At 46.7% G+C, this 26,762-nt stretch overlaps 3 protein-coding genes across 3 annotated transcripts in view; 1 reads left to right on the forward strand and 2 right to left on the reverse strand.

Annotated features, from left to right (window-relative positions):
* slc43a1a (solute carrier family 43 member 1a) overlaps positions 1 to 18,188 on the forward strand; it is a 19,011-nt gene extending 823 nt beyond the window's left edge. The window contains exons 2-15 of the mRNA XM_080008387.1: positions 3,368 to 3,528; positions 3,741 to 3,936; positions 5,157 to 5,212; positions 5,629 to 5,705; positions 12,039 to 12,131; positions 13,031 to 13,164; positions 13,364 to 13,473; positions 13,957 to 14,103; positions 14,251 to 14,286; positions 14,657 to 14,789; positions 15,254 to 15,374; positions 15,463 to 15,536; positions 15,625 to 15,748; positions 16,058 to 18,188. Coding sequence (XP_079864513.1) covers positions 3,375 to 3,528; positions 3,741 to 3,936; positions 5,157 to 5,212; positions 5,629 to 5,705; positions 12,039 to 12,131; positions 13,031 to 13,164; positions 13,364 to 13,473; positions 13,957 to 14,103; positions 14,251 to 14,286; positions 14,657 to 14,789; positions 15,254 to 15,374; positions 15,463 to 15,536; positions 15,625 to 15,748; positions 16,058 to 16,255 — 1,653 coding nt within the window. The 5' untranslated portion in view covers positions 3,368 to 3,374 and the 3' untranslated portion in view covers positions 16,256 to 18,188. The remainder of the gene's footprint in view (positions 1 to 3,367; positions 3,529 to 3,740; positions 3,937 to 5,156; positions 5,213 to 5,628; positions 5,706 to 12,038; positions 12,132 to 13,030; positions 13,165 to 13,363; positions 13,474 to 13,956; positions 14,104 to 14,250; positions 14,287 to 14,656; positions 14,790 to 15,253; positions 15,375 to 15,462; positions 15,537 to 15,624; positions 15,749 to 16,057) is intronic.
* Positions 18,189 to 18,839: 651 nt separating this feature from the next.
* med19a (mediator complex subunit 19a) lies at positions 18,840 to 23,163 on the reverse strand. Its single transcript, XM_080008424.1, has 6 exons — positions 22,641 to 23,163; positions 21,971 to 22,093; positions 20,890 to 21,023; positions 20,461 to 20,557; positions 20,125 to 20,219; positions 18,840 to 19,329 (listed from the first exon to the last, which is right to left on the reverse strand). The coding sequence occupies exons 1-6, from the start codon at positions 22,858 to 22,860 to the stop codon at positions 19,264 to 19,266; spliced, it is 735 nt and encodes a 244-aa protein (XP_079864550.1). The 5' UTR covers positions 22,861 to 23,163; the 3' UTR covers positions 18,840 to 19,263.
* A 398-nt stretch (positions 23,164 to 23,561) lies between these two features.
* Positions 23,562 to 26,371, reverse strand: pmf1 (polyamine modulated factor 1). The gene is made up of 5 exons (XM_080008385.1): positions 26,141 to 26,371; positions 25,463 to 25,568; positions 25,250 to 25,350; positions 24,463 to 24,658; positions 23,562 to 23,739 (listed from the first exon to the last, which is right to left on the reverse strand). The coding sequence occupies exons 1-5, from the start codon at positions 26,326 to 26,328 to the stop codon at positions 23,653 to 23,655; spliced, it is 678 nt and encodes a 225-aa protein (XP_079864511.1). The 5' UTR covers positions 26,329 to 26,371; the 3' UTR covers positions 23,562 to 23,652.
* Between the last annotated feature and the right edge of the window lie 391 nt (positions 26,372 to 26,762).

A 26,762-nucleotide genomic window follows, 5' to 3' on the forward strand; every position in this document is an offset into this window, starting at 1 on the left:
GTCCGAACGTACTCGCGCCCTGTGCGGATGGTAACCGGAGCCCGGCGTCGGGGGGGTCAGGCCCGCGGAGAGGCAGCTGTCGGTGCGCCGACCACGGGCTCCCGGGGCGGCGCGTTTATTTATTCCAATGCTTGTGAGAATAAAGAGTTTGCCTGTCGTCCCGCGGATGTCGGTCGGGGTCAGAATCATCCCCACGGGGGAAAGGCAAAAAAAAAAAAAAAGGAGTGGAAAGCGTCACAGTACAGTCGAGGGAGGGAAGGGGCCCCTGGATGTTACACAAGTTTGTTGTTTTCTAATAATAAAATCATTCCTGATGTTTCTAATGGCACATGGCACATGTACACAAAGATTGTGTATAGATTGCCATTTTATTTCGATTTTTATTCAATTGACAATTGTTTTGTTTTTTTCTATTCTCTATTTTCCATCCCGCCCCTTTGTTTTTTGCTTTATTGTATGTTGCCCATTTTTCTATTATTTTTTTAAATATTTATTGATTGTTGCCATTTCTTCTATTATTTTCTATTTATGGGAATTTCTGTCACCGCAATTTCCCTGTGGAGATGAATAAAGTATCTATCTATCTATCTGTCTATCTGTCTATCTGTCTATCTGTCTATCTGTCTATCTGTCTATCTGTCTATCTGTCTGTCTGTCTGTCTGTCTGTCTCTATAGGTCTTTCTATCTGTCTATTTGTCTCTCTAACGGTATGCAAGACTTCCACAACATTGCATCATTAAGCTGGTGCGGAGCCCAGGTATCAGCCTGCAGGAAGTCCCTCCCTTATATGGTGTCTGCTCCACCAGCGGCCTGGTCTCACCTGTTCCCCTCCGTTAAAACCTGCCTATAAAAACAATACACACTCCTCTCAGCCGCCTGCCAATCGCACACGAGGAGCAGCTTTTCCCGCTTTCGCCTGTTGGCAATTGCATCTTTTATGAGCGCTGTTTCCAGGATGGCGTTAATGACGTGTCTTGTTGGTCTTTGGTGTGCTGCGTTGAAGCAACTCACGTGGCTGTCTCACGGATACACACCTGTGTATATTTAAACAGAGAAGTTAAAGCTTTGCCCTTATCATTGCTTTTGGCGGTGACGTCTCCAAATATTGTAGAATTAGTATTACAACAAATATTTTCACAAAACTATATTTTTCCTAGAGAAAGCCTTGTTTATATTATTATAATAATGTATTATAATAATAAAGCACTTATTACATTACATTACATTTAGCAGACGCTTTTATCCAAAGCGACTTAAAATTATTCAAACACCGATGGCCGCGGCCATCAGGAGCAATTAGGGGTTAAGTGTCTTGCTCGAGGACACTTATATTTTAATATGTGGAGATGCTTTTGCTTCACTGTGGGAGTGACAGGTTAATAAAAATATTACATGAAAAGTATCACATCAATTGAAATAGAAAGTGTCACTTCTACCCTTGCAACCTTGTTGAATGAACCCGGCTGATAACGAAAATTCCACTCATACTTTGGCAGTCGGCTGCATCATTCCTTTCACTCCCTCTTAGCGAACAGAACATTTGTGTGGGCGGGAAAAGGCTTTTATGTCGAACACAGGGAGGAACGTTTATTTTTTATAAGTGTTAATGAGTTTCAGAAGCTAAGTTGTATAATGAAAGACAATAGTCAAATAGTCTCCCGCTTGTCTGGCTTCATTCATCCGATACCCCTGATAGCCTCGTCACCTTGGAAACACTGCACCGCACACACCGGGGAGCGACATGTTGTTTTGTTTGTTTACCAGCAAACAAACACACATGCTTCCCCACATAACACTTGAGTGGACTTTACTCCTCGTTTTTTTTCTGCAACAACGCAGAGCGATGAACCCCGGCCGTATGTATTATTTAGCTCCATGGAGTCTGTTTGTTCTTATTGCTTATTTTACTCTTTGACACTTTGACACTGCAGGACCGGCCACGTGTAAAAGAATCCGTTCATGTGATGGTGTCGACAGGACGGCTCAGGTGTCAGTCTTGTGCTGTGGAGGCCATGACGAGAGCGGCCTGCCAGGCTTATTCATTGAGAACAATGCCTTCAATTTGGGGACTGCACTTTTTTCTGGCGCATTTAGTCATCATGTGCTGGTGCCCTGACCCGGATAACTTAATTTGCTGTATAAACTTGCCAGGTTGAATGTACCAGTGGCTTTAGTTTTGTTGGCAAGCCCATAGAGTCATGTGTGCTGAATGGGTTTTCGGCATGGGGTGTCAGTTACAAAGAAATCCCCCCTTTTCAGACACTCTTTTCAGCACAAAGGGAGTGCAGTGAGCTATCGCTAATCACATTACATGCACACGCACATGCACGCACACGCACACACACACACACACACACACACACCCACACACCCACACACATACATAACCATAGACACACACAGGCACCCTTGCAATTGTCCTCTATAGCTAGGCACTCTCGCACGCACATGTTGAAGAGTCTACTGTCATCAGAACCTCTCAAAGGTCCCTGTTGGAGGCCTTGACACCACCCCCACTCCACCACCACGCAACCAGCTCCAGACCTTCCGCAGGCATCCGATTCAAGACTTTTTTTTTTTTACTTCCTCCGCTAAATTTGGCCTTTTGCATTCGTTGAATTATTTTCCATATGTGTGTGTGTGTGTGTGTGTGAGCACGTGCGCAGGCGCGCATGTGACATTGCCACGGTGGTCATGACTGTATGAAAGTCTGTTTAGATTTGTTGGCCAGTGATTCACACAGGTTATGATAACCTGAACTGTGTTTGTGTGTTTTGCTGATTTAACCAGGAAAGAGGTACTTTTGAGGCGTATAAGCTGTATTCACAGTCAGATCAGAGATTACAGTGACCTCTACTCGTTGTGGGTAGTTTAGCTATATAAATAAAAGGCCCATCGATCCGGGCAATTAATCACCATCAGTCCAAGTAATTGTCCAGCCCAAAGTCAGGCCTACATCAACAACTGCTCAGTTGACTGGACATATGCATGTCAGACAGGTGTGAGGTGTGGTCTTAGGTACCAAGTTGTGTTTCCAAAAGCAACAAACCCTCACTAGGCGATGCTTCACTCCTCAAAACACTTCAAAAGGCCATTGTTATATACAGGCTATATAAACTGGATAACTGAGTGAGGAGACAATGGCTGAAAAAACACAGAAAGAAAAGAAAGAGGAAGGATTTCTGACAGGAGAATAACACCAAAACAAATGACTACATGCATTAACTTACACATACAAATGGAAACCCATTTGAGGCAACTCGACCGAGGTCACGTTCAAACGCTAACTTTCCCCCTTTCTCACAGTCTTGTGGGTGGAGTGTTTTATTTTTCGTTAACCCACAGTGTCCCCTTCTCCTCCTGCAGCGCAGCCATGGCACCCTCTCTCCTCCAGGCCTACAGGAGGCGCTGGTGGATGGCAGTGACGGCGGTGTTGGAGAACCTGCTGTGTTCCGCAGTGCTCCTGGGCTGGGGGTCCCTGCTCATCATGCTCAAAAGGGAGGGCTTCTACTCGCACCTCTGCACAGGTAGCGAGTCCTCACCGTCTCATGATAACGATCAGAAAGGACCGATGCTGCGGTATTCAGCATAGTGTTTTCCCTCTGATTATACTATATATATACAATGAAAATGGCGAGGATAAAGTCTTCAAATATTTAGCTTTGGTAAACCATGCGACGTCCCAGTTTATACAGACACACCTCACTCGCTCGCTCGCTCGCTCCCTCCCTCCTGACAGGGAATGACTCAGTGGTGGTGTCCCTGGGCGGCAACGCCACCGGGGTTGAGGCGGAGGAGTGGCTCAGCTGCGTGGACCAAGAGGAGATGCTGAACCTGGGCTTCACCATCGGCTCGTTCCTGCTCAGCGCCACCACCCTGCCTCTTGGCATCCTGATGGACAAGTACGGGCCACGCCCGATCCGCCTGGTCGGCAGGTAATGGTTACATTTAACAGTAACATTTGTTGTACAAACGGGGGACGACCGTCTTTGTGCCAGGGGGTCGATGCTGGAGCTTGCCTGTTTAAAAATGTGAAATTACTCCCCAAATGCCGGCTCCATTCATCGGTGTCTTTGCGATGATTATCTGCCGGAGTGTAGCAATAGTAAAATAACACAGAGCCATCAGCTATTTAATTATCAAGAAACCACAGCGTCCACAAAAAAGCAGACAAGTCACATTCCAAAAGTGAGAAGAGATAGAGTACTACTGCATTCCTTGAGTCTTGTGAACAAAGGGATTTATTACCTGGTGGGGCGTGCACAGAATGGCATCGTGCCGGCACGGTGGGTGTGACAATTTTTGCCGCCAAACACATGCATCCTCATTCCTGTTTCAAGCACAATTGTTTTTCCTCGCCTCTTTTTGGAAATGCACGGATAAAAAAATTAAATAAGTACACCACGGGAGCCAGCACCAAGACGTGCACACCATCTCACACACTCTGCAGCCACACACTGCTGGAGTAACTAGCTCGTCGAGACACTCATGCACGCGCACACACACGCACGCATGCGCGCGCACAGAAAGCTGAAGTCCTACTGACAAGAACAAAGCAAGGGAGACGATGCGGAGCAGAGAGATAACTTATCAGCTGCTGCCTGTTACAACTCTTGGGCCGTTAAACTGCCAGCAATGGCTGTCTGCTCTCCAAGGCTTTCAACTCTTATTCTGGGACTTTCATGTTTTTTTTTTTTGGCCACACATAAATAACACTGACTGAACACGGACCGTGTAGCGTTAATAGCTCTAAATGGGTCATTTATCTAAACGGCAGTGATCGGTGTGCACAGTAGAAACCAGTAGATTTAATGCTACCACGAAGGGGGGGAGACTTTGTTTTTGTCGTCTGATCTGGGAGAAATGAGAAAGGAGTAGGAATGGTCTAAAATGTATGCGTCTGAAACATGCAGGCTGTTGAATTCCTAAAACTAAATCCTAGCCCTTACGCTGCGCCCTGGGTGTGTCTGTGCTTAGTTCACGGGGCATTACATTCGAAAAGCAGCATAAAGCCACTCTTTTCCTGTTGTGCCAAATTAGTAATTAGGATTTAACCTGTTATGCCTGATTTTTTACCTGTTATGCCAAAGTTTATATATATATATATATATATATATATATATATTTAGTAACAAATGTTTTTTTCCCCATACAGTACATGTTTCGGCCTGTCCTGCATCATGATGTCAGTGTCGGCGTATGACCCCGGTGGTGAGTATAAACAATCACTGTGTTTAACACCTGAAGGGTTGACCTGTGCAAAGAAAAGACAAATAAGACTTTCCACACATCCGTGTGTGTTTTTCAAACTTGAGTAGGTTCATGTAGAGTTGTCTCCATTCAATCCACTCCTCTAATCTGCTATTTCGACTGCCGACCTCTTTGTCATTTCCAAGACGTAAAAAAAAAACAATCTGTTAAATCGACATGGCTGGACGAGGAAGGAGTCGTTGGAAATACATTTGCGAGTCGAGCTCTGAAGTCGCACGTCACCGCCGTTAGTCGATCACTTTAATTGATTTCTCGACTCGCTAAACGTGGCTCCTTTAGTCACCATGCACAACACTGGCAGATTGTCTATCACCGTATTGCCAGCCGTGACCTCTCCTGCCGCTCCTCCTCTGCAGTGCTGTCGGAGCTCATCTTCCTGGCGCTGTCCTTCAATGGCTTTGGAGGAATCTGCCTCACATTCACCTCCCTCACGGTGAGACACCCATCCGCAAAAAAAAAAACCTGTGTGGTGCCATTTTCTGATATGCATATTATATATTCCAAATGGAGGATTAGACAACATACGATCGACTTAAATCTATGCATAAGAGAGTAGGAATAAAATAATTTGAATAGCCATTATTTTACATGTTACTGGGACCGGCTCATCGAAACTCATATAAATACCAGTAAGCGAACAAAAACTACAGATCAAATGGGGCATATTAAAGAATAGGTTCAACCGTTTAAAAAAAAACCCAAAATCTCACGATATAACGACGAGTTTTTTTATGACGCTGAAATGGTTGCAAACGGTGTATTTGATCCCGTTTTTTTCCCAGCGTTTTCAGCGACTCTTTTGCACTTCGGCCATTCAGCTCTTTTTAGACTAGAAACAGCGAGTTGCGTCGCTTCCCAAGTTCCCCAGTGGGAAATGAAGCCACTTTGTCTTCTCTCTTTACGCGGCGCAGTCAAACGTGTCCCCCCATGTTGTACACAGGAAAGAGGCGTCCACGGCTGAGACTCAGCCGCTGTGGTTGTGCAAGGCAACATTCAGAGCAGACCAGAACCAATGTTGGGAACTTTTTTTTTTTTTTTTTTTTTTTTTTTTTGAGCCCGGCTGTTGAATATGTCCTGTGTCCGGGGCCTGTTATTTGTGTCAGCCGAGGGAACAGTGTGCGTACTGTCCTCCAGGCCATGTTTGTGTGCGTTCACGTCAGGCATGTGCTTTTCATGTGATGTGTCAGCTGGTACTTGCATCGTCGAGTGTGTTTTTAGTCGTGCCACACGCCCCCCGTGTCCTCACAGGTGTGTGGGAATGTTCCGTTGTGTGCGTGTGTGTGTGTGTGTGTGTTTGAGCGTGTGTGTGTGTGTCGGTCGGAATGTGTCCCCTCTGCGTCGAACACGACTTTCCCCAGATGGAAACTCTCCGAGCGGGGCCTCCACCAATAGTGAACCCCGGCCTCCAGCACACCCTTCCCCAAAGCTCCACCCACTCACCTCCAACCAAAACACGATAAAACATCCTCCCCGCTCCCCACCCCGCTGCCCCTATTTGTCTTCCTCCCCTCCTCCTCCTCCTCTCTTTCATCTTGTCTTCCCTCCTGTCTTCTCTCCGGTCCTGGCTCCCCTCCCCTGTTTCCCCTGTTCCGATCCATGCCAAAACCCATTCAACTCTGCTCGCCTGTGCTTGTACGTATGTGTAAAAGAACAACATTAATGCGGAGCAGATGTCAGGGTCGGCGAAGGTTAACGTGGGATACAGAGCAAGTGACCCCGTGGAAACGCTGTGAACACGCGTGGTGCCGTCGCTGGCTGCGGACGGCTTTGCGTAACCGGAAAAGCTTCGCACCCCTCGGCCTGTCCCTGTCTCTCTCTCTGTCTCTGTCCCTGTCTCTCTCTCTCTCTCTGTCTCTGTCCCTGTCTCTCTCTCTGTCTCTCTCTCTCTGTCCATGTCTGTCCCTGTCTCTGTCCCTGTCTCTGTCCCTCTCTCTCTCTCTCTGTCTCTCTCTCTGTCCTTGTCTCCTGTCTCTCTCCCTCTGTCTCTCTCTCTCTGTCCATGTCTGTCCCTGTCTCTTTCTCTGTCCCTGTCTCGGTCTCTCCCTCTGTCTCTGTCTCTCTCTCTCTGTCCATGTCAATGTCTCTGTCTCACTCTCTACCCCTGTCTGTCTCTGTCTCTGTTCCTGCCTCTCTCTCTGTCCATGTTGATGTCTCTCTCTCTCTCCCGGTCCCTGTCTCTATCTCTCTCTGCCCCTGTCTCTACCTCTGTCTCTGTCTCTGTCTCTCTGTCCCTGTCCCTGTCTCTGTCTCGGTCTCTCTCTCTGTCACTGTCTCTGTCTCTCTCTCTGTCCCTTTCTCTGTCGCTATCTCTCTCCCGGTCCCTCTCTCTGTCTCTCTCTGCCCCTGTCTCTATCTCTGTCTCAGTCTCTGTCTCTCTCTCTCTGTCCATGTTTCTACCTCTGTCTCTGTCTCTGTCTCTGTCTCTGTCCCTGTCTCTGTCTCTCTCTGTCCCTGTCTCTGTCTCTGTCTCTTTTTCCGTCTTTCTCTGTCCGTCGTGTCTGGACTCTTAAGACAGTATTCCGCCGCTTCACAGTGCACCAATGTGGTTTTTACTGGGAATGTGTTTTCGGGGGCTGAAATGAAGGGGGGAAAGAAATCCGTCTTCGTATCGGTCAAATTCTTTGGGATGTCAAAAGTAGGTGATTTATTCTGAGAAGGTGGTTGTTTTTGTCGAGTAAGCTGACCCGGCGGTTTACAACTTTTAAAAAAACGGAGACGGCACAACGTCCCCGTTCATTATATAATTGATTGAATTCCAGAGAAGGAACGGATCAACTTGAATTTAAACCTTCTCTCCAGCTTTCAGTCGCCGCCCACACATGCACCAGGGCTTAATCTGCGCCCGGACCCTGCCTGACATGTTCCGGGGTCCCTTCAGATCGAGACCAGCACCTATTCGATTGGATCCAGCACCTCCGCATAAGCCGCGAGCTCTGCCTTAAATACCGCCTCCCGTTTCTCCAAACAAGACAAATAGAAATCGTGTGTGTTTTACTTTACAGTATTATTCTTTATTTACGCTACTAATTGAATGAAACAAAAAAAAGCCCCTGTGGGTCCCGTGCCGCGTCACGCATGTCAGCTTAAGCCCCGCCGGATCCGCAGCCTCTCCGCCTTCTGGCACCTCCTGATTTTCAAATGAAGCCCCGCAGACATCTCAAGCGCATATCGTGCGCACACACACACACACACACACGCACACGCACGGATCGACAGGTGAACTTATCCAACCCCCTCACCTTCCGTCCACACCCAGAAGTTGGTACAGTAGCCGCTAGTGTTGTCATTGCTGCTGGCGCTGTTGTTGGTGCTGCTCACCTTATACCTTAACTGGTGTTGCGGTTGCCGCTGCTAACCTTATACCTAAACTTAACCATCTCTGACCTCATTCCTTAACCTAATCATCTGGAACATTATACCTAAACATAACAATCCCTACCACTTCCGGTTCTGGTGAGGTCTGTGCGTGTGCGTTGCTGTTGTTGCTCCTGTTTTGCTTTTGCTGGTGTTGATGTTGCTGCTATTGCTGTTGCTGTGGTTGTTTCTGTTGTGACATTACAGTTAGAGGATCATAAGAAGGGTGTGTTTTCGGAGAGAGTCAAAAGGATCTCCCTCCCGAGGTCTGATTGAAAACTTGACCCGTAATTTAGGGTCGCTAAGTAAAGGATCGGTGACTGGATTAAGATGAGACACCTTAACTGGTGTTGTCGTTGCTGCTGCTAACCTTGTATCTAAACTTGACTCTCGCTGGCTGTATACCTCAACTTAACGCAGCCTTATACCTCGACTTAACCATCTCTAACCTGAGTGACCTTTCGGTGGGAGCTACCACTGCCGGTTCCGGTGACGTCTTTGCGTGTACGTCGCTGCTGCTGCTGTTGTTGCTGTTGCAGTCATCTGCAGCAGCCTGCACGCTCCTCCCACTAACTCTGTTCCCAGCCGAGCAGGTCGGAGGGAGGGGAAATCTCTCGTCGGGGGTTATCGACATTTGTTTGGGAAAATGACTCACGGTCCACCGGCCACGTCCAGTTTGAATGTCATATGTATTTACCATCAGTATAATGTCATGTATTTCTCACGTCTTTCTAAAATGTAAAGCGTGTTCATTTAGAAATAGGTTCGAAACCGCTCATGCAAATTCTAACTTTACTATTTCCGTGGGATGGAATAGATCTGCTTAACGCGAAGAAACTTGGGAGGTTGGGATATATAACTGTGGAAGTGAGAGTTGTGCTTGCGGTTTGTGGTTTCTATTTAGCAGGCTGTTAATGAGAGGAGCCATGTGGTTCAGCCGGGCACGGGGGTTGGTTTGCCGTGCAGAAATCAACTCAGCGCTCAAAACGAAGTGTAATGAGCGAGTTATTATATCTAGTTTGTATTTTCAATGTGGATTCATGGCAAACTGCAGAGGGGAGGGGGGATGCAGAGAGGAAGCCTTTCTTGCAGCTGTGGTTTAGCGTTTCCTGCTGTGAACTCTACAGAGGGCAAAGCTGCAGCTGTGGCTTGTAGTGCCCCCACCCCCACCCACCCAAATACTCCAAAATAGGGAATATCCATCCACCTTTCCTCCAGCCTTCTATTATTCTCTTCATCCGAGCTCCCTCACTCTCCTGTGCTCATCACCCCTGCTACTGCTTTATCTCAAGTCATTTAGTAAAAAATAAAAAAAAACTGGTGTTCTAACTTCCCACCGTCCCCAAATCCCGGGGCACGTCTAGTGAGCGAAAGCTAATTGAGTAAACACAAAGTTCCCTAATTGGACCAGTATGGAACTGCATGAGCCCCGGGGAGCCCACGCCGCACAGCGCCACGTGTGTGCTTATGTGCCTTTCTCAACCTTCTGGCATGCAGCACCATGTGCCAGAGCTGTGTTGAAATATGAATTTTGTGGGGGGAAAAAAACAGGCAGTTAGGGAGGTGGGAACCGCGCTCGCTGTTTACACCTGCACAGACAGGCGCCTGCACGGGTGCGCAAACATTGACCCTTGGATCGCGAGGCTCTCCTGGCACGCGTGTTCTTATCTCGTGCAGATGCTTTTCGCGAGCACGATTCTTGCGCTAAATTTCAGCGATCTCACGTGGAGGGGAAATAGGGGGCCGGACGACACGTGACTGGAATACCTTTGCTTTGGCATCGGGGGGAGAGATACAGAATTCTCTCTGGGCTCGAGGTACCCCCTCTCTCTCTCTCTCTCTCTCTCTCTCTCTCTCTCTCTCTCTCTCTCTCTCTCTCGCCAGGATTCCAGAAATCCACGCTGCCCAAGAATTGCGACCGTAGATCTCTGTGCCAGGAATGGGCCGCGAAGCATTTCGATTCTTAGAAGCCCTGAATGAAAATGTGTGTTCCTGGCCCCGTTCCCCCTCCGGCTTGGTCTGCGGGCTGGAATTCGCACTTTGTCACACCCATTTGGCCGTGTTGTGTATACATCTATGTGTGCGTGTGCCTATGTCCCGTCACGGACGACCGTATAGATACAGTACATACGTTACGAACCTGTGTCACAGGAAGTAGACATGTCAGTGTGCATGAGGGGAGAATGCTACCAATGCCTTACAGTGGGAACCGTCATGAGTCATTTATCATTCCCGGCTTCCCACATGGCGCCTGAACCGTTCGTTTCCAGCTGTCTTGGCTCAACAACAACAACTAATGACTAATACAGTTATTAAATAGCTGAGGGTGTGTTGTGTTAACTCTTGTCACTGGGCATTAGAAAAGCATTTCTGAACCCAAATCCCAAATTACGGCGAACAAATCCCATCTCTGGACTGATATACATTCTCCTCGCCGTGCCCTCGTTCACCCTGAGGCGAGGACATTGTTAGGAACAACCATACACTGTTCTCAGTGCGGTTTGGGCCGGACCTCTCCCCCCAGCCACCACATAATTGACGTAATTTTCCTCCGACTTAGTCGAGCGGCGTGGAAAGTACACATACGCGAGTGGGGGTATGAGGAGGGACGCCACTCGGTAAACCCCTTTCGCGGGGTCAGGAGATTGCGCGGCGTTGGGGAAAAAATGCTGTCGGCCGAGGAAGAGAACAGCCCAGATTGTCGAGCAGCACACCTTAAAATCCCGCTCATGTGATTGGATAATCACGATTGACCCATTTAAATCTCTTAATCAAAGGACACTGAGTGTGCTGCTCGCACAATAGATCATTGTGATGTTAAGCTGAGCTCCTTACAACTGTAAATAGGGCGACCTAATATATGATGTGCTGTAGAGCCTGGTGCCCGCTGCCCCCCGGCATGTCCGACACACACAGACCTGCCGAGCTTTGGGACCTCGGTCCTTAGCGCTGAATATGGACCAGTGTCCTGACCTCAAATCCTATCTCTGAGTGAGACCTCCTAGAAACGGCAGAAATAATAGAGTTCCTAGTCGTGTGTGTGTGTGTGTGTCTGTGTGTGTGTGTGTGTGTGTGTGTGTGTGTGTGTGTATAAGCAGATCTTAAAGTGGCGGGTGAAGTCGGGGTCACGACCGTGCCCTCATGACAAGGGAAAAAAAAAAGGGGGGGGGAAAGATTAATGAGTCTGGGTCGCACGGACACAGTCTTGGCATCTTTCCCGTCGCCGGCTGTTCGGCCTCTCTATGCGCGGCGACACTATGCCCTCTTCTGGTCAGAATGGAAATTAGAGCAGAGGATTTACCGGCTACGGGGGAAACGAACGAGACGAAAGAAATATTCAGTTACACACACTGAAGTCTTTTTTTTTTTTTTTTCTTTTAACGCTCTCCTCCCTCTCCGTCCCCTCTCCCAGCTCCCCAACATGTTTGGCAGCCTGAGCTCCACCATCATGTCTCTGATGATCGGCTCCTACGCCTCCTCCGCCGTCACCTTCCCCGGAGTCAAGGTAGCCGCTCGACGTCGACCTGACGGATAGTTTTATCGATATCATATTTAAGGAGGCCGTAATATTAATTTTGGCCTCTGGCTGTGGAGACCTCTTAGGATCAAGGATTTACCAATTGCATATCCTTGCAGCAAGAAGTCAAAATGAAGGGATGCTTATAGAGCAGCTATTCAACGATTTTTAGTAGCTACACTTGTAAAAACAAAGGAGAAAAAAATCCTTCAAATGATCTTTATCAATGGACAAAAAAAAGCTTTCAACGAAACAACCGGTAATTCATTTCTAGATTATATTCATATTCACCTTCACATTTATTCAAAGGGCCAGTCTGATTTGATACATGGGCCACATTTGGCTTCGCGGACCGCCAGTTGAATAGGCCCTATTTTAGAGCACTATATGACTGTTTATTTTTTTATTTACAAAATAAAAAAAATATATATCAATTTGTTTTGAGGTAAAAAGAAGTATTGTTTATTAACCTGTCACTGTATCCATACAGCCCTAGTCCTCTGAGAGCGTAATTACTGGGTTAACTAGGGACGAAGGTAGAACCCAGATGCAGAGACTTATTGGAGTTCAATAGGGAAACTGTGCACACGGGGGACTTTGAGGCGGTTGTACCTAAAGGGGACCAGACACTAAGGGCAGGGAACAGCTGGGTGGTACAGGAGGCAGGAGGCAGACACCCACAGGACCCAAAGACGAAGTGCAAGAAATGACCAGAGGGAGACCATGACAAGCAAAACAAGAGGTCAAGTCAAGGACCTTTAGGTGTCTAAAAGCCTAAAATATCACAACCCAATTCCTGACCCCTGCTCTCTCCCCCTCTCGCGCTCTCTCTCTCTCTCTCTCTCTCTCTCTCTCTCTCTCTCTCTCTCTCTCTCTCTCCCTCCCAGCTAATCTATGATGCAGGCGCGTCCTTCCAGGTGATCATGTGGGTCTGGGCCGGCCTCGCCTCATTCGTCTTCATCAACTGCTTCCTCAACTGGCCCGTGGAGGGTTTCCCCACGCCGGACGAGGTCGACTACAGGTCAGTCTCCCGTTCCACCTCAACCCCCGGCAAAAGAAAAACAAAACTTGTCAAAGGTTTTCATAACAAAATCAAAATCATGCATGTGTGTGCACTGAAGAAAAGCTGAATTCTGTGTGTGTGTGTGTGTGTGTGTGTTTGTTTGCGTGTGTGTGTGTTTGCGTGTGTGTGTGTTTGCGCGCGCATGTGTGTGTTATAGTAAGATCCTAGCGTTGCAGGAGCAGTCTTCAGGGGACCAAAAAGGGCAAATGTGTAACAAAGTCGGAGCCGTCAACGAGAGTCGCTCCTCTGGTCCCGAGGTTGCACCCGGTGAGTACATCCCATATACAAAGTCCTCCGGTTCCACTCGGTTTTTTCCACGTTTTACCCCTCCTCAGTGGGATCCCTGGCTTTGACAAAAAATTTTATATATATATAATCTTTTAAATGTTTTATTATCGTTTTCTTACATTCATATCATAAAAATGTGTATGCCAAAAGGAAACTGAAAGAGAAGTAGATGGCAACATTAACCTTTAATTGTTAGCTTTATTTTGAACTAATGCCAGAATATTTTAAAAAATAATAATAATTAATTGATGTACCAGGCAAAACATCTTTTTGAAAATGTCTCTAAAGCTTGTCAGCCCGTGGGTTTGAGTAAGAATTCAAAAGCAAATCCTCATTTCTCCTCGTGTCAACTGATGCTGAATTGATGTCAAATCATATTTTGACTTAACTCAATGCGAGGAGGGGTCAAAGAATGGAAAGGCCTCCATATTCTTCCTAACCCCCCTGCCCCTCCGCTCTCAGGCGGCGTGCCGTTCCGCCGCTCGGTCTTCTCTCCCATCTTCCTGTGGAGCCTGGTCACCATGGGCATGTCCCAGCTCAGGATCATCTTCTTCATGGGAGCCATGAACAAGATGCTGGAGTTCATGGTCACGCACGGCCAGCCGCACCGTGAGTGTGACCGCCGGCGAATCTCTTGTCCAAAAAAATAAGATAAAATAAAAAATTGGACGTGTATTTGTGTTGATGTGGAACGGCGCTCATTTGACGAGGCTTTTTTTTTTTTTTTTTTTTTTTGTGTGTGTGTGTGTGTTTTAGCCTCGGAGGAGCTGGTGATGGAAGCCCAGGAGAACGGTGAGTAGCACGAGGGGTCGGGGTTGGTTTGCACGGGTCTTTTGGATATTTAAGCTTTCGCTTCTGTTTGGGGAGAAATGCATTTGAAATCGGAGCCAAGTTACACGGATGAAAAAAATGTATAAATAGAACAATGACAACTTTATGCCCTTGTAAATGACAACATCCCCTTTGGACAATATCCCCCCTCCAGGGGGATAAATACCGTGTCTACATCGTCCTCGACGTGTTGATCTACATACTTCCTCAGGACCCCTCCGGCGTCTATGTCACATTAGTTTTACTGTTTTAACCCTGTGGACGTTAGTTTACCAATGAACAAAGCATCTGAAGCTCCTCGTGTGTGCCCCCCCCCCCCCTCCACCCTCAGTGGGTTTCTACTCGTCCATCTTCGGAACGCTGCAGCTGCTGTGCCTGTTAACCTGCCCCCTGATCGGCTACATCATGGACTGGAGGATGAAGGAGTGTGAGGAGGAGACCTCCGTCGTGTCCACCAACAAGAGGTACGAGGGAGGGGCGGGGGCGATCGAGGGGGCGGGCGGGCGGAGGGGAGAGAGAAGTGAATTGAGTCGGGACACACACACACACACACACACACACACACACACACACACACACACACACACACACACACACACACAGAACAGGGACTTTCAAGCCAATGATGATGCAGATGAATTTAACCAACAATAACTTTTTGTTTTACGTGATATACTATTTCATATATTTGATATATATATATTTCCTAAAAATCCCCTCAGGGATTAATAAAGTGTTATTTTATCCTATTTTATACTTTGGATAAATACCGTGCATGTAATATATATTTTCCTTTTTATATTTTATCCATTTCTCGTCTCCTCAGTGTCCCTTGTTTCAATTACTTCAGTTTGCAGGCCTCAAGCAGTAACAGGATAGTACAATCTGATCTGATCCGATCTGATGATGTGTCTGCGTCTGTGCTCAGCGGCCCCAGGAGAGACCGGAAGATCCAGAAGGTGACCAACGCCATGAGGGCCTTCATCTTAACCAACCTGCTGCTGATCGCATTTGGTGTCTGCTGTCTGATAGACAACCTACCGTTACAGGTACACACACACACACACACAGCCGTAGTGTATTTTCAAATATGGCGTGACAGACCAATCATTCCTCTCCTTCGCCCGTGGTGTCAAGGTCCTGACCTTCATCCTCCACACGATGGTCCGAGGCTTCATCCACTCGTGCTGCGGGGGGCTTTACGCCGCTGTGTGAGTATCCGGTGGGAATCGAACCGTTTCTCCTCGCGGCAGAGTTAACCCAGAGTAGCCCCTTCTCACCCGCCGCCATCTTCCACAGCTACCCCTCCAACCACTTTGGCACGCTGACGGGCCTGCAGTCCATGATCAGCGCTGTGTTCGCGCTGCTGCAGCAGCCGCTCTTCATCGCCATGGTGGGCCCCCTGGAGGGCGACCCCTACATGGTGAGGAACACACACACGCACACACATTCCACATTGTCACTAACACACTTGTATATCTATCTATCTATCTAATCTATCTATCTATCTGTCTGTCTAACCATCTATCCGTCTATCTGTCCGTCTGTCCGTCTGTCTATCCGTCTGTCTATCTGTCTGTCTATCTGTCTATCTATCTATCTATCTATCTATCTATCTATCTATCTATAGGTAATTGTCAATGTTGTCACCAGTGTGACCTCATAGTGTTTTTATTGTATTTTCTAATCAGAGTTTTCTCGTTGCCCCTCACCTTACCCGTGCGTCCTGCAGATCAACCTGGGCCTGCTGATCTTCTCTCTGTCCGGCTTCCTGCTGCCGGGCTACCTGTTCTTCCACCGCCGGAACCTGGTGAGGGAGAAGGAGGCCAGGGAGCGGCAGGCCAGCAGCCAGGAGACCCAGGCTCTGAACCACTCGGAGATCAACGGTTACAAGAACCACAGCAACGGGCACGGCGTGGTGGAGGCCTAGAGGCTCCAGGACCCCCTGCTGCTCCCTGTACCTTCAAATGACAGTGAAGCCATTGGTACATGTTTCATTGAGATGTATTGTTTTTTTTGTGTATCCCTTAATTAAATCATCTGAGTTTCATGAAGTTTTCCAGTTCTAGTGGAATGGCGGTGCCATTAGGAGAGGCAGTGTTTCATCACCATTTCTTGTCCTTGTTTGTATTTTTTGCTGTTGTTGTTTTTTTGCTTTTAGTTGTATTTTTTTTCATTTACTTCAGTTTGAACTTGTTGAAACCAAATCAGCATTGATGTCAAAGCCATAGCTGTCAACCCTACGAACACACGCGCAAGGACACAGGCACGACCCGAACTTCCGCACGGCTGACCGGGCGTGTGACCTTTGGAGTCGCACTACTTGAAAGACTCTCGCAGGGCACTCGGACTCGTCGGAAGACGTCGTTACGATCCTTTCGCCTGACACCAAAGAGCGGCTCGTTTGGTGGCTTTTCGTTTTTCGCTTTTTTTTTTTCCTCTTCCGGAAGCCGTCTCAGAAGCGCTCTCACTCGCCAGGGCACCCGACGCGCTTCGCTGTAAATGGCGCCGTTTCTACCCGACGTCCCGCCTCGGAGAGACAAATGTGCATTAACGAGACAGTATTTGCTGTACAGGCAGCCCGATAACACTTATCAAAAAGGGGGGTTAAATATGAGCATAGATTCCGCTGGGCGATGACCACCAGACCCCCCTCCCCTCTCCCCGAATAAAAGTAAATAAATAGCATTAAACATATAAACGTTACTTTGGGCACATTCTCCGGACAAAATCCCGATTATCCGTCGATATAGAAACATGCATGCAAGGTTAGGCTGGTCGTAGAGACACCATAACTACCTCTTCTGAAACCCTTTTTTTTCGCTCCCGTCGCTCCCGCCGTGTCCGCTGCCGTCTTGATGATAGGAAACAGCAAATTTGTAGCGCGAGATGCAGACAATCTGCCGTGACATTTCCAGATTTTTTTTTTTTTTTTTTTTTTTTTTTAACAGCCGGGGGAGAAGTTGTCATTTTTTAAAATAGAATTGGGCAAAAGTTTTGACTGATTTTTGGAGAAACGGCGTCACACTTTTTTACCGCTTTATGCACAGAAATGAACTAGTGTGTGTATAAACGATGTATTTAAAGTCTTTTTGTACGTTTAGATTCAGTAGTGTTAAAAAAAAAGGGAAGAGTTTCGAGGTTGTTTTGTAGTAGTTACCTTAATTAGGAATGCAATTCAGATAATTTATCATGTATACTGCTTATGTGTTCTGCTTTTGCCTTGTTGTTGTTGTTGGTCTTGTCTCGGAGTAGAAACAAAAACTCCAATCTATTTTCTGTAAATAGATCCAGTTTTTAATACTCTACAGGTCTACGTACCAGATCTAGAAATCTGTATTTCAGAATAACCCTAGTTCTGGATCTGCACTGCTTGCAACCTGACGCAGTTGTCTCTTACCCTCGTCCAGTCTGGGTTTCAACAGTTTCTTTTCAGTGACAATAACTGCTGCGGCTGTCCATTTGCTCGTTTTTTTGTTTTTTTTGTACGCAAACCATCTCTACCCCATATGCAATATTGTAGGAGTGTCGGGGGTGTTTTATCTCAGTTGCTTTATCCACCACCTTGTCTTTGCTGCAATGTGCGTGAATGTAGAGAAGCCAGCCCCTTCGAAAAAGTCTCCAGTAAACCAAAGCCATGTTTAGGGGCTGTAAAGCCATATGAAGAACAGTGTTGGTTCAGTTGAGCACTTTTCCCTCGGGCGGAATGTGGCCCCTGACAAAGGAGGATTGTCGTGGATTTTCTGTGCACCCGTAGGTCTAAAGCTTTTTATGTGTCTAGTAATAGTGCGTCTGCATTTTTTTTTTTCTACGATAAATTTTGCATGCTTTTACGTCTGATGAAATAAATCGATGAATGTCAACACCTTTCCGTGCTCTCTTCATTTCATGTCGCTTCCGTTTGATCGTGATAGCGGCGATATTCTAACAGCTGAGAGTTTGGGTGAAAATCCAAACTTTCATTTTTTTTTTTTTTCCCACGTAAACGCGACTTAACGTGGCCAAAACAATGGAGATATGCGTTGATTTCACTCAATCGTATACCATAATCAAGGACCAGACAGTGGACACCGTTAGCAAATACAAATATCTGGGAACAGTGATGTCACGTTGGATTCTGAAAACCTGGAAACAAAAGGAGGCAGACTTATTTATTAGGAAAATGGAAATCGGGAAAAACGCTGACCTGACGGTGTTTTATGAAACTTAGCAAACTGATCACAACTCGAGAGCATTATGGAGGTGGCTAGTGGGAGGGATCACGGCTCAAGTTGGAAACTCGCCAATTTAGAAGCTATTTTGTGCCCCCTCCCATTCAACTCTTTAAAATTTTTATTTGCACAAGCGATTTTATCAGACACGCTTTTATCGTGTGTATTGGGTAGAGTTTTAAAGTCTGATTGGTAACATGAACCATAATATTTGTACATTTTTTTGTCGGCGGACTAGATCAGAGAGAGATTAGAGAGATAGGTACGTGTCTTTTGGGGGGGGTTCTCGAAAAAAATGCACAGTAGGGATAGAAATCAAACTTTATTGAAATTTGACACAGGGCCGAGACAAAAGTGGAAAAGGTACACAGACTAATTCATTCATCCTTGACATCATATCAGCGGCCGTTTGCTTTGTACACTGTTCTGTAACTTTGCTTTCTACATTTATTCCCACATCCAACCAGCCACTGGGTTTGCCTCAAACAATCCAACACGAGTGTATTCAGCTCATCTGAGAACCTGTTATAGGAATAATACAGCAACCATACGTACACTCTCAATAACACATTCTTGCAGGAAAAAAAACAAACAAAAAAAAATAAAAACAGGCACACAGTTTCTGATACACCCTTAAAAATACACACGCTCCCAGACACGTAAACAATCGCAGGTGCCACACACATACGCACACTTGAACACGCTCGCACGCCGCCGTTTCCCCGCCTTATCTGAGGCTGTTGCTGTTGGGCTGTGAGCCGGCGAGGCCCGGGTGGTCGGGGCTGTGGCGGTTCTGAGGTGAGGACAAAGAAATCTCATCAGGGCGAGAGCAGAGCACCAAGGAAAATGCAACATTCTCTGCAAACAGGACGAGTGCGGCCATCCTGTGTGTGGTTCAGCCAACGCTTCCTTCTTGGCCAAATCGCTCTACTCGGCTCTTTGGGAGAGACCAAATTTGTCATAATAGAAAACAACTGATATCATCCAGTTTGTATTTGAAAACATTACAGTTAACTACAGTCAAAAATAATTACTCATACAGATGACTTAATTTAATTGTTGTAGCGCTATATTTTATGTATTATAACTGGATGATGGAAATCCATAAAATATTAATCGAGCTGTGCAAAGTTTTAAGGTGGGTTGTCGTTTGGGGACAGCAGATTTAAAACGACACCCCTGAACAAATTGTGAATCGAATATTTTTTCGATTTTTTTAGAGTCCTCCTGTTGGACTTAATTTAAACACAGTGAGAATCTGTAGCAGAGTGGTAAGTTTCTCACCAAAGCGGTCAGCGAGGTTGTTATGAACAGTTACAAACGGAATAAATACACGGGAACCAACCTCTTCATAAGGCCTGGATTGCATAACAGTCAATCCTATTCTTTAAACAAAAATTATCTTCCTGTTTTAGATATTCATTTCAATTTAAACAGCCACCGCAACTACGAACTGAACACATTTCGAGGCAAAAAGTGGTCAGCATGTTCAATGAGCTGCATCAAATGGACGTTTTAGTGCCTCTCAGAAAATAAGCGCCAACTGAACACGAACACGGAGGGTCTGGAGAAGAACACAGTATCTCACCTTCTTCTTTTTCTTGTCCTTCTTTTTCTTCTTGCGGTCGGGATCGTCGTCCCGCTTTTTCTTCTTCTTCTTGGGGTCAGAGTCGGATGGAGTCTCTGGAATGACGAGCAAAATGGTTTGAGTGGCCCCCCCCGAAACATCACCGTTCTGGATCTACGTGTGTGTTGGTGTATATACACCCATCAGCCACAACATGAAAACCACCTCTAATAACCACCAATCTGTCGGTGGTGTTAATGTCGCGCGGCTGGATCGGGGTGTGTGTGTGTGTGGGTGTGTGTGTGTGTGTGTGTCTGTGTGTGTTTCACACGTTACACAGGATTGTGTGTATCGTACCTTGTGGTATGGGATCCTGCGGTCGATGATGTTTGTGCTTGTGTTTGCTCTTCTTCTTTGGAGGCTGGATGTGCATTAGTCTGTATTGTTCTGGAAGCTGAGGCAGGGGCGCACACACATTGGGTTATTTAGATCATAAACACACAAGCAAGACTTGAAAGTATCAAGATATAAACAATTAGAGCCCACGTGTTTCAGCGTGAAGGAGTGACTGCATGAGTAACAGTGTTTGTAAGAAATAAAGTACTATTAACTACATGGCTGTGCATTCTGCGTGGCAGTTGTCTATGTGCATATTCACATTTACATTCATTTAGAATTTATATTATTGTGTGCAAGAGTGTGTGATAGTGCTTTTAGACAAGGAAATATACAGCCAAAATTTCAATTACGCATGTGTGCTCTGAGAATTAGCAGCTTGGGTCATACCGGTCCTGTGTGGAGTCTGAAACCTGTGAGCAGAGCGCCGGTCAAAGGGCTGAAGGAGTTCCCGCACACCGGGGGCTTCTCGATCAGAGAGCGCAATGAGCTGCCATCTTGAGTGCCGGGACAGTCTATCATACCTACAGCAGGACGGAGGAGGATGAAAACACCTCATCATCCACCTTAGTCATCAAGCCATCTGCGACGTCTCGAGGGCTTATGTAACCCCGCCTGCCGCTGACGCCAGTAAAAAAATTACTTTTGAAATCAAGGCTCCTGTGAGTCACCGCTTGCATGAATGGGGCTGAGATCAAGTAGGATGTCGCGGTTATGGTTATATTCCTGAACCAAGTGTGTAAGAGTGGATTTTGCCTGGAGGTGAGATGCTGCTATTGCTCAGAACACCGACTAGTCAAAGAACATGAGTGTTTTTAATCATTCGTATGACCACTCGTTGTTACTGTATTGCTGCGCCGTACTGTTGTATATTGTTCTGTACATCTCCACACACACTACCTCACTTTATTCACATTCCACTTTAAAGCACATATCTGTATATACATAATAGCCTATCCCATATGCATATGTCTATTCCCTTAATTTCTATTTTGTACCCCCATTCTGCATTTACCTTTGAGTTCTTTATTTTATTTTATTCTATATTATTCAAGTTACTTACTGCATCACGTTTTAGGAATCAGTTAGTTAGTCAAGTAGAAATTTTTAGGGAGCTATTGTGTCCAGTCTAGAGCACATTGTGTGTAATCACCGGATGTGTTGCATTGACACTTCACTGCATATATGTATGAAAGTCTCTATATGTATGTGACGAATAAAACCTCTTGAACGACTTCTCCACCAACAACATATAGTTCAAGTTCAGAAACTGGGAGGTGACACAGCACAAGTAGATCTCATGGTTCCTTCTTTGCTTTTGTTTTTTCACAGTGGGAGCTGATGGGCCGTGGTAAATATAAAAACAGAAATTGGACTCTGAACTTTTATCTGAGCCTTCGTCCGGCCGGAGAATACGCGATGCCGGCATGCGTGCATGCGTGCGTTACACGGCGCTCCAACAAACACCAACCTGGTAACTCTGGGAGGAAGTTGCTGAGCTTCTCCTTCACCTTCTTGCCGCAGAATTTGTTGTAGGCGTGCTCCAGGTTGTAGTGAGTGATGAGGTTGGTGTTGCCTGTTAGCTCATTGCCAACTGGTGGATGAAAGAATTCACATTCATACACACAGTAAAAAACAAACTTAAAAGGAGCTTTTGAAGACTTTCAAGAGGTCCGGCAAACACCCTGTAATAGTTGCCAGTGCCTTGAAAACGACTTCACCAGGACAGTGAGAATGAGTTGGATGAGTTTACACTTGCACAAAATACATATAATAATGAACAATATATTGCTATGTCAATAGGAAGTAAGCAGCCGATAACTGGCGAAAAACAGAGAAAACTATTGACTCCATGTCGTTGATACCAACTGTATATTCAATCACAGATGGAAGAGTCCGTGCGTTTAATGCATTTAACGTGCTCACAACGGCATTGAATTGTTGTTCAACTTCAGGCTCATCGCATAGTTTCTATTTGTATTCTCATCACGTTGCTATTATCGCCTGTTGTTTTGACCTGAGCTGCTGTAACGCTGCAAAATTACCCATCTATCAAGTTATGTTAAGCTCGACCGTGAGAATGTGTTCGTTGAGGGTCTTAACGTATTCAATCTACGCCTATTTGCCGATGAACACGTTACCAGGGAGCTCTCGTAGTAAATAAAAGGGTTCGTTCATGGCTCCGGGCTTCCGTAGGACAGGCCCCTCATCCCCGGGCTGCGGTGGGAGCCCACCCGGCATCGGAGCCTGGTTTTGCGGCAGCGGAGGCGGAGGTTTGCCCGGTCCGAATCCCAGAGACGAGGAGCCGGGCGGCCCCGGGGCTTCGTTTTGCCCGAAGAGAGTCGAAAACATTTCCGTCATGTCTGCCGTGAGGAATGCATGGACCTCGGAGACGCACCGGGGTTTCCAGCCGCGGAACGGATTCGCCGACTGGCCGCGTCGCCCCCGTCTGACAACAACGGTTCGCCTGGCGGCTAGTGACGAAGGACTCAAGAACGGATCGGTCGCGGCGAACGGATCCGGCGAAAAGAGTCGCTCGCCCGTTGACCACGGCCAGACACAGAGTCGCTCGCGGACGAAAACAGCGGCGACGCTCCGGCTGCAATTTCCTCGAGTTGAGGTGCGGGGAGCGGGCGAGGGAGGGCACCATTCGCTCGCAAGCCCGAGATAACGACCGAGGACATCGGTTCAGGAGACGCTTGGGGCCAGTCGTTCTTCGGCGATCAACCGTTCGCGTTCTCACACTTTACGTCGACGGCTTTGACATATTTAGTGGGTTTGCGCGGCGAGAATTCAACAGTCCAACGGAACTCAACCGACTCCCGGGACTCGTCCCCCCCTTCCCTCGCCTGTGGGCTGAATCGAACAAAAACGAAAAAACGGAAAACGAACGATTACATTTGGGACCGAGTCGCTTGTGAAGAACCGAATCTGAAAGAAAAATCGAACCTTCGTCGCTCGAGCAGGTTTACCGTAATGCTCGGTGTGCAGCCGCCCGATCCGTGAAGCCAGTTGGTAGTGCGTTCAGATTGAATAAAAAGGAGCACAACATTTCCTTTTGATTGGGTTTATTTGAAGACACACGGGCAGACGTATGGGCTTTATTTGCAGAGTGGAGTTGGTTTACACATCTCCCCTCATGAGGGATAACGTTTAAAAGGACTTCGGGGGTGAGGTCACGTCAAACACATCCCGAGGACAGAGGTCAGAGGTCAGCCTCGCGTGTTCTCTGGCGGATTCCTGAAAGTGAGAGAAAGGGGGACGAATCAATCATTGGTGGGGAAAAAAGGGCTCAGACCTTCTAACGAAGTAATACGTTAACAAATACTTCAGTAAAAGTATATAAATAGCCTACTTTCTCTTTAACGCACTTAAAGGTTAAAGCACTTGTCGTATCCTGTGCCTTCATGTAACAGAGCCTATAATATGGCATAAAGTGCTGCTGACTTAGAAGAAAAACAAAACAAAAAAAACATTGCTTTGAAATGTAGACAAAAGTCACCTAAACTGAATAGACTTAAGTAAGTACGGATACTTGAAAAATCTACTGAAGTACAGTGATGAAGTACTTGTACTCTGTTACAATTCACCACTGAACAAAGTCAACATTCAGAGGGACCACCAATATGTTTAACTTATGTAGTAAATAATTGTCATAATTTAAGCTTAAGAATAAAATGTAATTCTTCGCATCTATGTTGAGAGGCAGGTGCGTAGACGTATCAGAAGCCCACGAAATATGCCAGTTATGGGGACTTTTGATAAAATATTACTTCACTCAATAAATGTTGCAAGTTAAGACAATGTGCAGCAGTCTCTTTGGCATCATGATCAAGCTTAAATAAATGAATGAGTGAGATTTTACACCCGCTGACGCAATTTTATGTCTGTGATCAAACTGCGTCTGCTGTGTTTGTCCAGCTCCTCCTCTATCTCACGATTTACTTCTCGTTTCTGTCTCACCTTCCACTTTTCTACAGCTGTGGCAATATGTTGTTCTGTGTGGGCGATGTCGTCCCTGCCAGACTGCACCCTGCGGGCGAGGGCAGCGTTTTCCGCTTTAATCCTTTTCAGTTGTTGCCGCAGATATACCTCCTGTTTTTGGTAGTAGGGCATCACAAAACTGCAGAGGTCCTGTTCAGGCACCCCACAGGGTCGCCTATGGGAAAAGGATTTGATAACAGTAAATTTCTGATTAATTTGAATTGAATGCATGATTTTGCGCCACATTTAATCCAAAATTGAGGGTTGGAAGAAAACACTTATGGTACCTCCGTTGGAATCTGCTATCTTAAGCTAGAGTCAAATCATTCCCATTTTGTCGTAATCTAGATCTGCCCTGTGCTCAGTTATACAGCGTCGCTGGCCAAAAGAAGGTGTCCTATATTTGGTAAATTCCTTATGTACCTTATTCTGACCAGTCTCTCAGATCTCTCTGTTCTTTTATGTTCCAATTCATAAAAAAACAATCCAGCCACCTTGCTTTTGATTTGTGTAATGTAAACCTCCCCTCCACAAATAGGTCATAGCTTTTTAAATCACATACCAAATTTTAAAAACATTTCATTGCTATTAATACCAGGGCAAATCAATTTGCCTAATTGGCAGCCTTCTGCTAATATGTTCATGGTATAGCTATTGTATTGCAAACATTCCAATTGGTTAAGTAGATGTCTTAACACTTTTTTTCAAGGGAAACCTGTATATCACAACATGGCAGGGAATGAATGCATGGACTGTATATACTGACCATGCTGGTTCGCCACTGCTCTTTGCATCGCTCTCCAGTTTGTCCAATGTATCTAGCTTGCACTGGAGGCGTCCCTCCTCAATCAGCTTGTCGATGTCCTCCTAATATAATAACACATAGGAAACTGCAGTCCGTGCTGAATTCATGGGAGACAGATGTGGTGCAAACGTGTGCCCGTACGGATCACCTGACAAAATAGCACTTTAGACACACCTGTATTGTCCTCTGCAGGTCTACAATGAACTGCTTGTGGATGTGCTCCATCACCTGAGGGTTCTTCTTGTAAAACGGGTGGAAAGTACTGACGAATCTCTGGAAACTGTCAATACATGCACATTCAGAGCAACAACTATGAGGCTGAAGTTGAGCTGCTTATTCGCCAGCTCCTTATTCGAATTTTTCGGTCTGCCTTAACTGGCCGCAATAACGTTATTTTGGCCTGCAGGTGGCTGTTTAGTGACTAATCGCTGTCCTGTAGTTTAGCGGCCTCTATTGAAAGATCCCCCAAAACGACTCATCTGTTATGAAAACGCTGTATTGCGAAAAAAAATAAAACAAACAACGACTGTCCAGGATGCGTTTTTGAATTGTTTATTTTTAAAGCCACTATATGAAGCAATCATAAACCGTGGTCTTAAATAAAATAACGTTATTGTGGCCATTTAAGGGGGGGGGCTGAACAATTCGACGAAGGAAGGAAGAAGAAGAAGAAGAAGAAGAAGAAGAAGAAGAAGAAGAAGAAGAAGAAGAAGAAGAATCTTTATTTGTCACATGGCACCCCGCACTACGACGCATGCATATAGGAGCGGACGAATAAGTGGCCAGATTCCGCCTCGTAAAACCACTCGACGTTTTAAGCCTTGTTCCCTTCAACCCACTCGTCGTCGTTACCTGGCCTGATCGATGAAGCTGCTCAGGCTCTTCTCCATCACTTTGTTGAACAGCTTCAGTCTGATGCCGGTCTTCGATCCCTCCCCAGGGTCCGGCAGTCGAGGGGCCGCTTCTCCGGCGGTCGCGTCGGCATTGCCTCCCGCCGTCACCGGTTCGCCTCTGCTCGACTTGTCGGCACAACCCGCCATCGTCCGGCCAGCGCGCCCGCCAGCCCGAGCCCTGTTTACGTTTTGCAGTGCCCGCCTAATCTACGGGAAGCCGTTGCGCCCAGAAAGGGCCGTGAGTCACGCATGCGCAGATTATGCCGTGCCGCCTACGTTGACGAAGCCGCGGCCGAGCGGAGTGGGTGAATGCAGCTCAGTAAAAAAAAAGAGCCTTCCGTTTCACCGAGCATCCGTTCGTTTCATTCCCACAGGATTAACGATTACCGTGGGGCTCGCTTTCCGAACGCAGAGCCGGCCGACTCCCCCCCGGCTCTCGTTCAGCGGCGTCATTCCGACCCCAATCAAGGGAACGAACGGTCGGAAGGCCGAACGACTCGTTTCCCCGAGTGACTCCTCAAGAACCGAATCCGGAAAAAGGGCACCGGGGTCGAGCCTCGCCGTCGCTCACAGCAACTACG

The sequence above is a fragment of the Zeus faber genome (assembly GCF_960531495.2).
Source record: "Zeus faber genome assembly, chromosome: 10".
In the NCBI taxonomy this organism is placed as follows: domain Eukaryota; kingdom Metazoa; phylum Chordata; class Actinopteri; order Zeiformes; family Zeidae; genus Zeus; species Zeus faber.

Excerpts from the sequence above, each read along its gene's own strand:
- pmf1 (XM_080008385.1), bottom strand. The coding sequence starts at position 26,328 with ATGGCGGGTTGTGCCGACAAGTCGAGCAGAGGCGAACCGGTGACGGCG. Across the intron at positions 25,569-26,140 it reads AGCTTCATCGATCAGGCCAG|TTTCCAGAGATTCGTCAGTA; the intron begins GTAACGACGACG and ends ATGTATTGACAG. Across the intron at positions 24,659-25,249 it reads AGCAGTGGCGAACCAGCATG|GCGACCCTGTGGGGTGCCTG; the intron begins GTCAGTATATAC and ends CTTTTCCCATAG.
- med19a (XM_080008424.1), bottom strand. The coding sequence starts at position 22,860 with ATGACGGAAATGTTTTCGACTCTCTTCGGGCAAAACGAAGCCCCGGGG. Across the intron at positions 22,094-22,640 it reads TTTACTACGAGAGCTCCCTG|TTGGCAATGAGCTAACAGGC; the intron begins GTAACGTGTTCA and ends TTCATCCACCAG. Across the intron at positions 19,330-20,124 it reads AGGACAAGAAAAAGAAGAAG|AACCGCCACAGCCCCGACCA; the intron begins GTGAGATACTGT and ends TCCTCACCTCAG.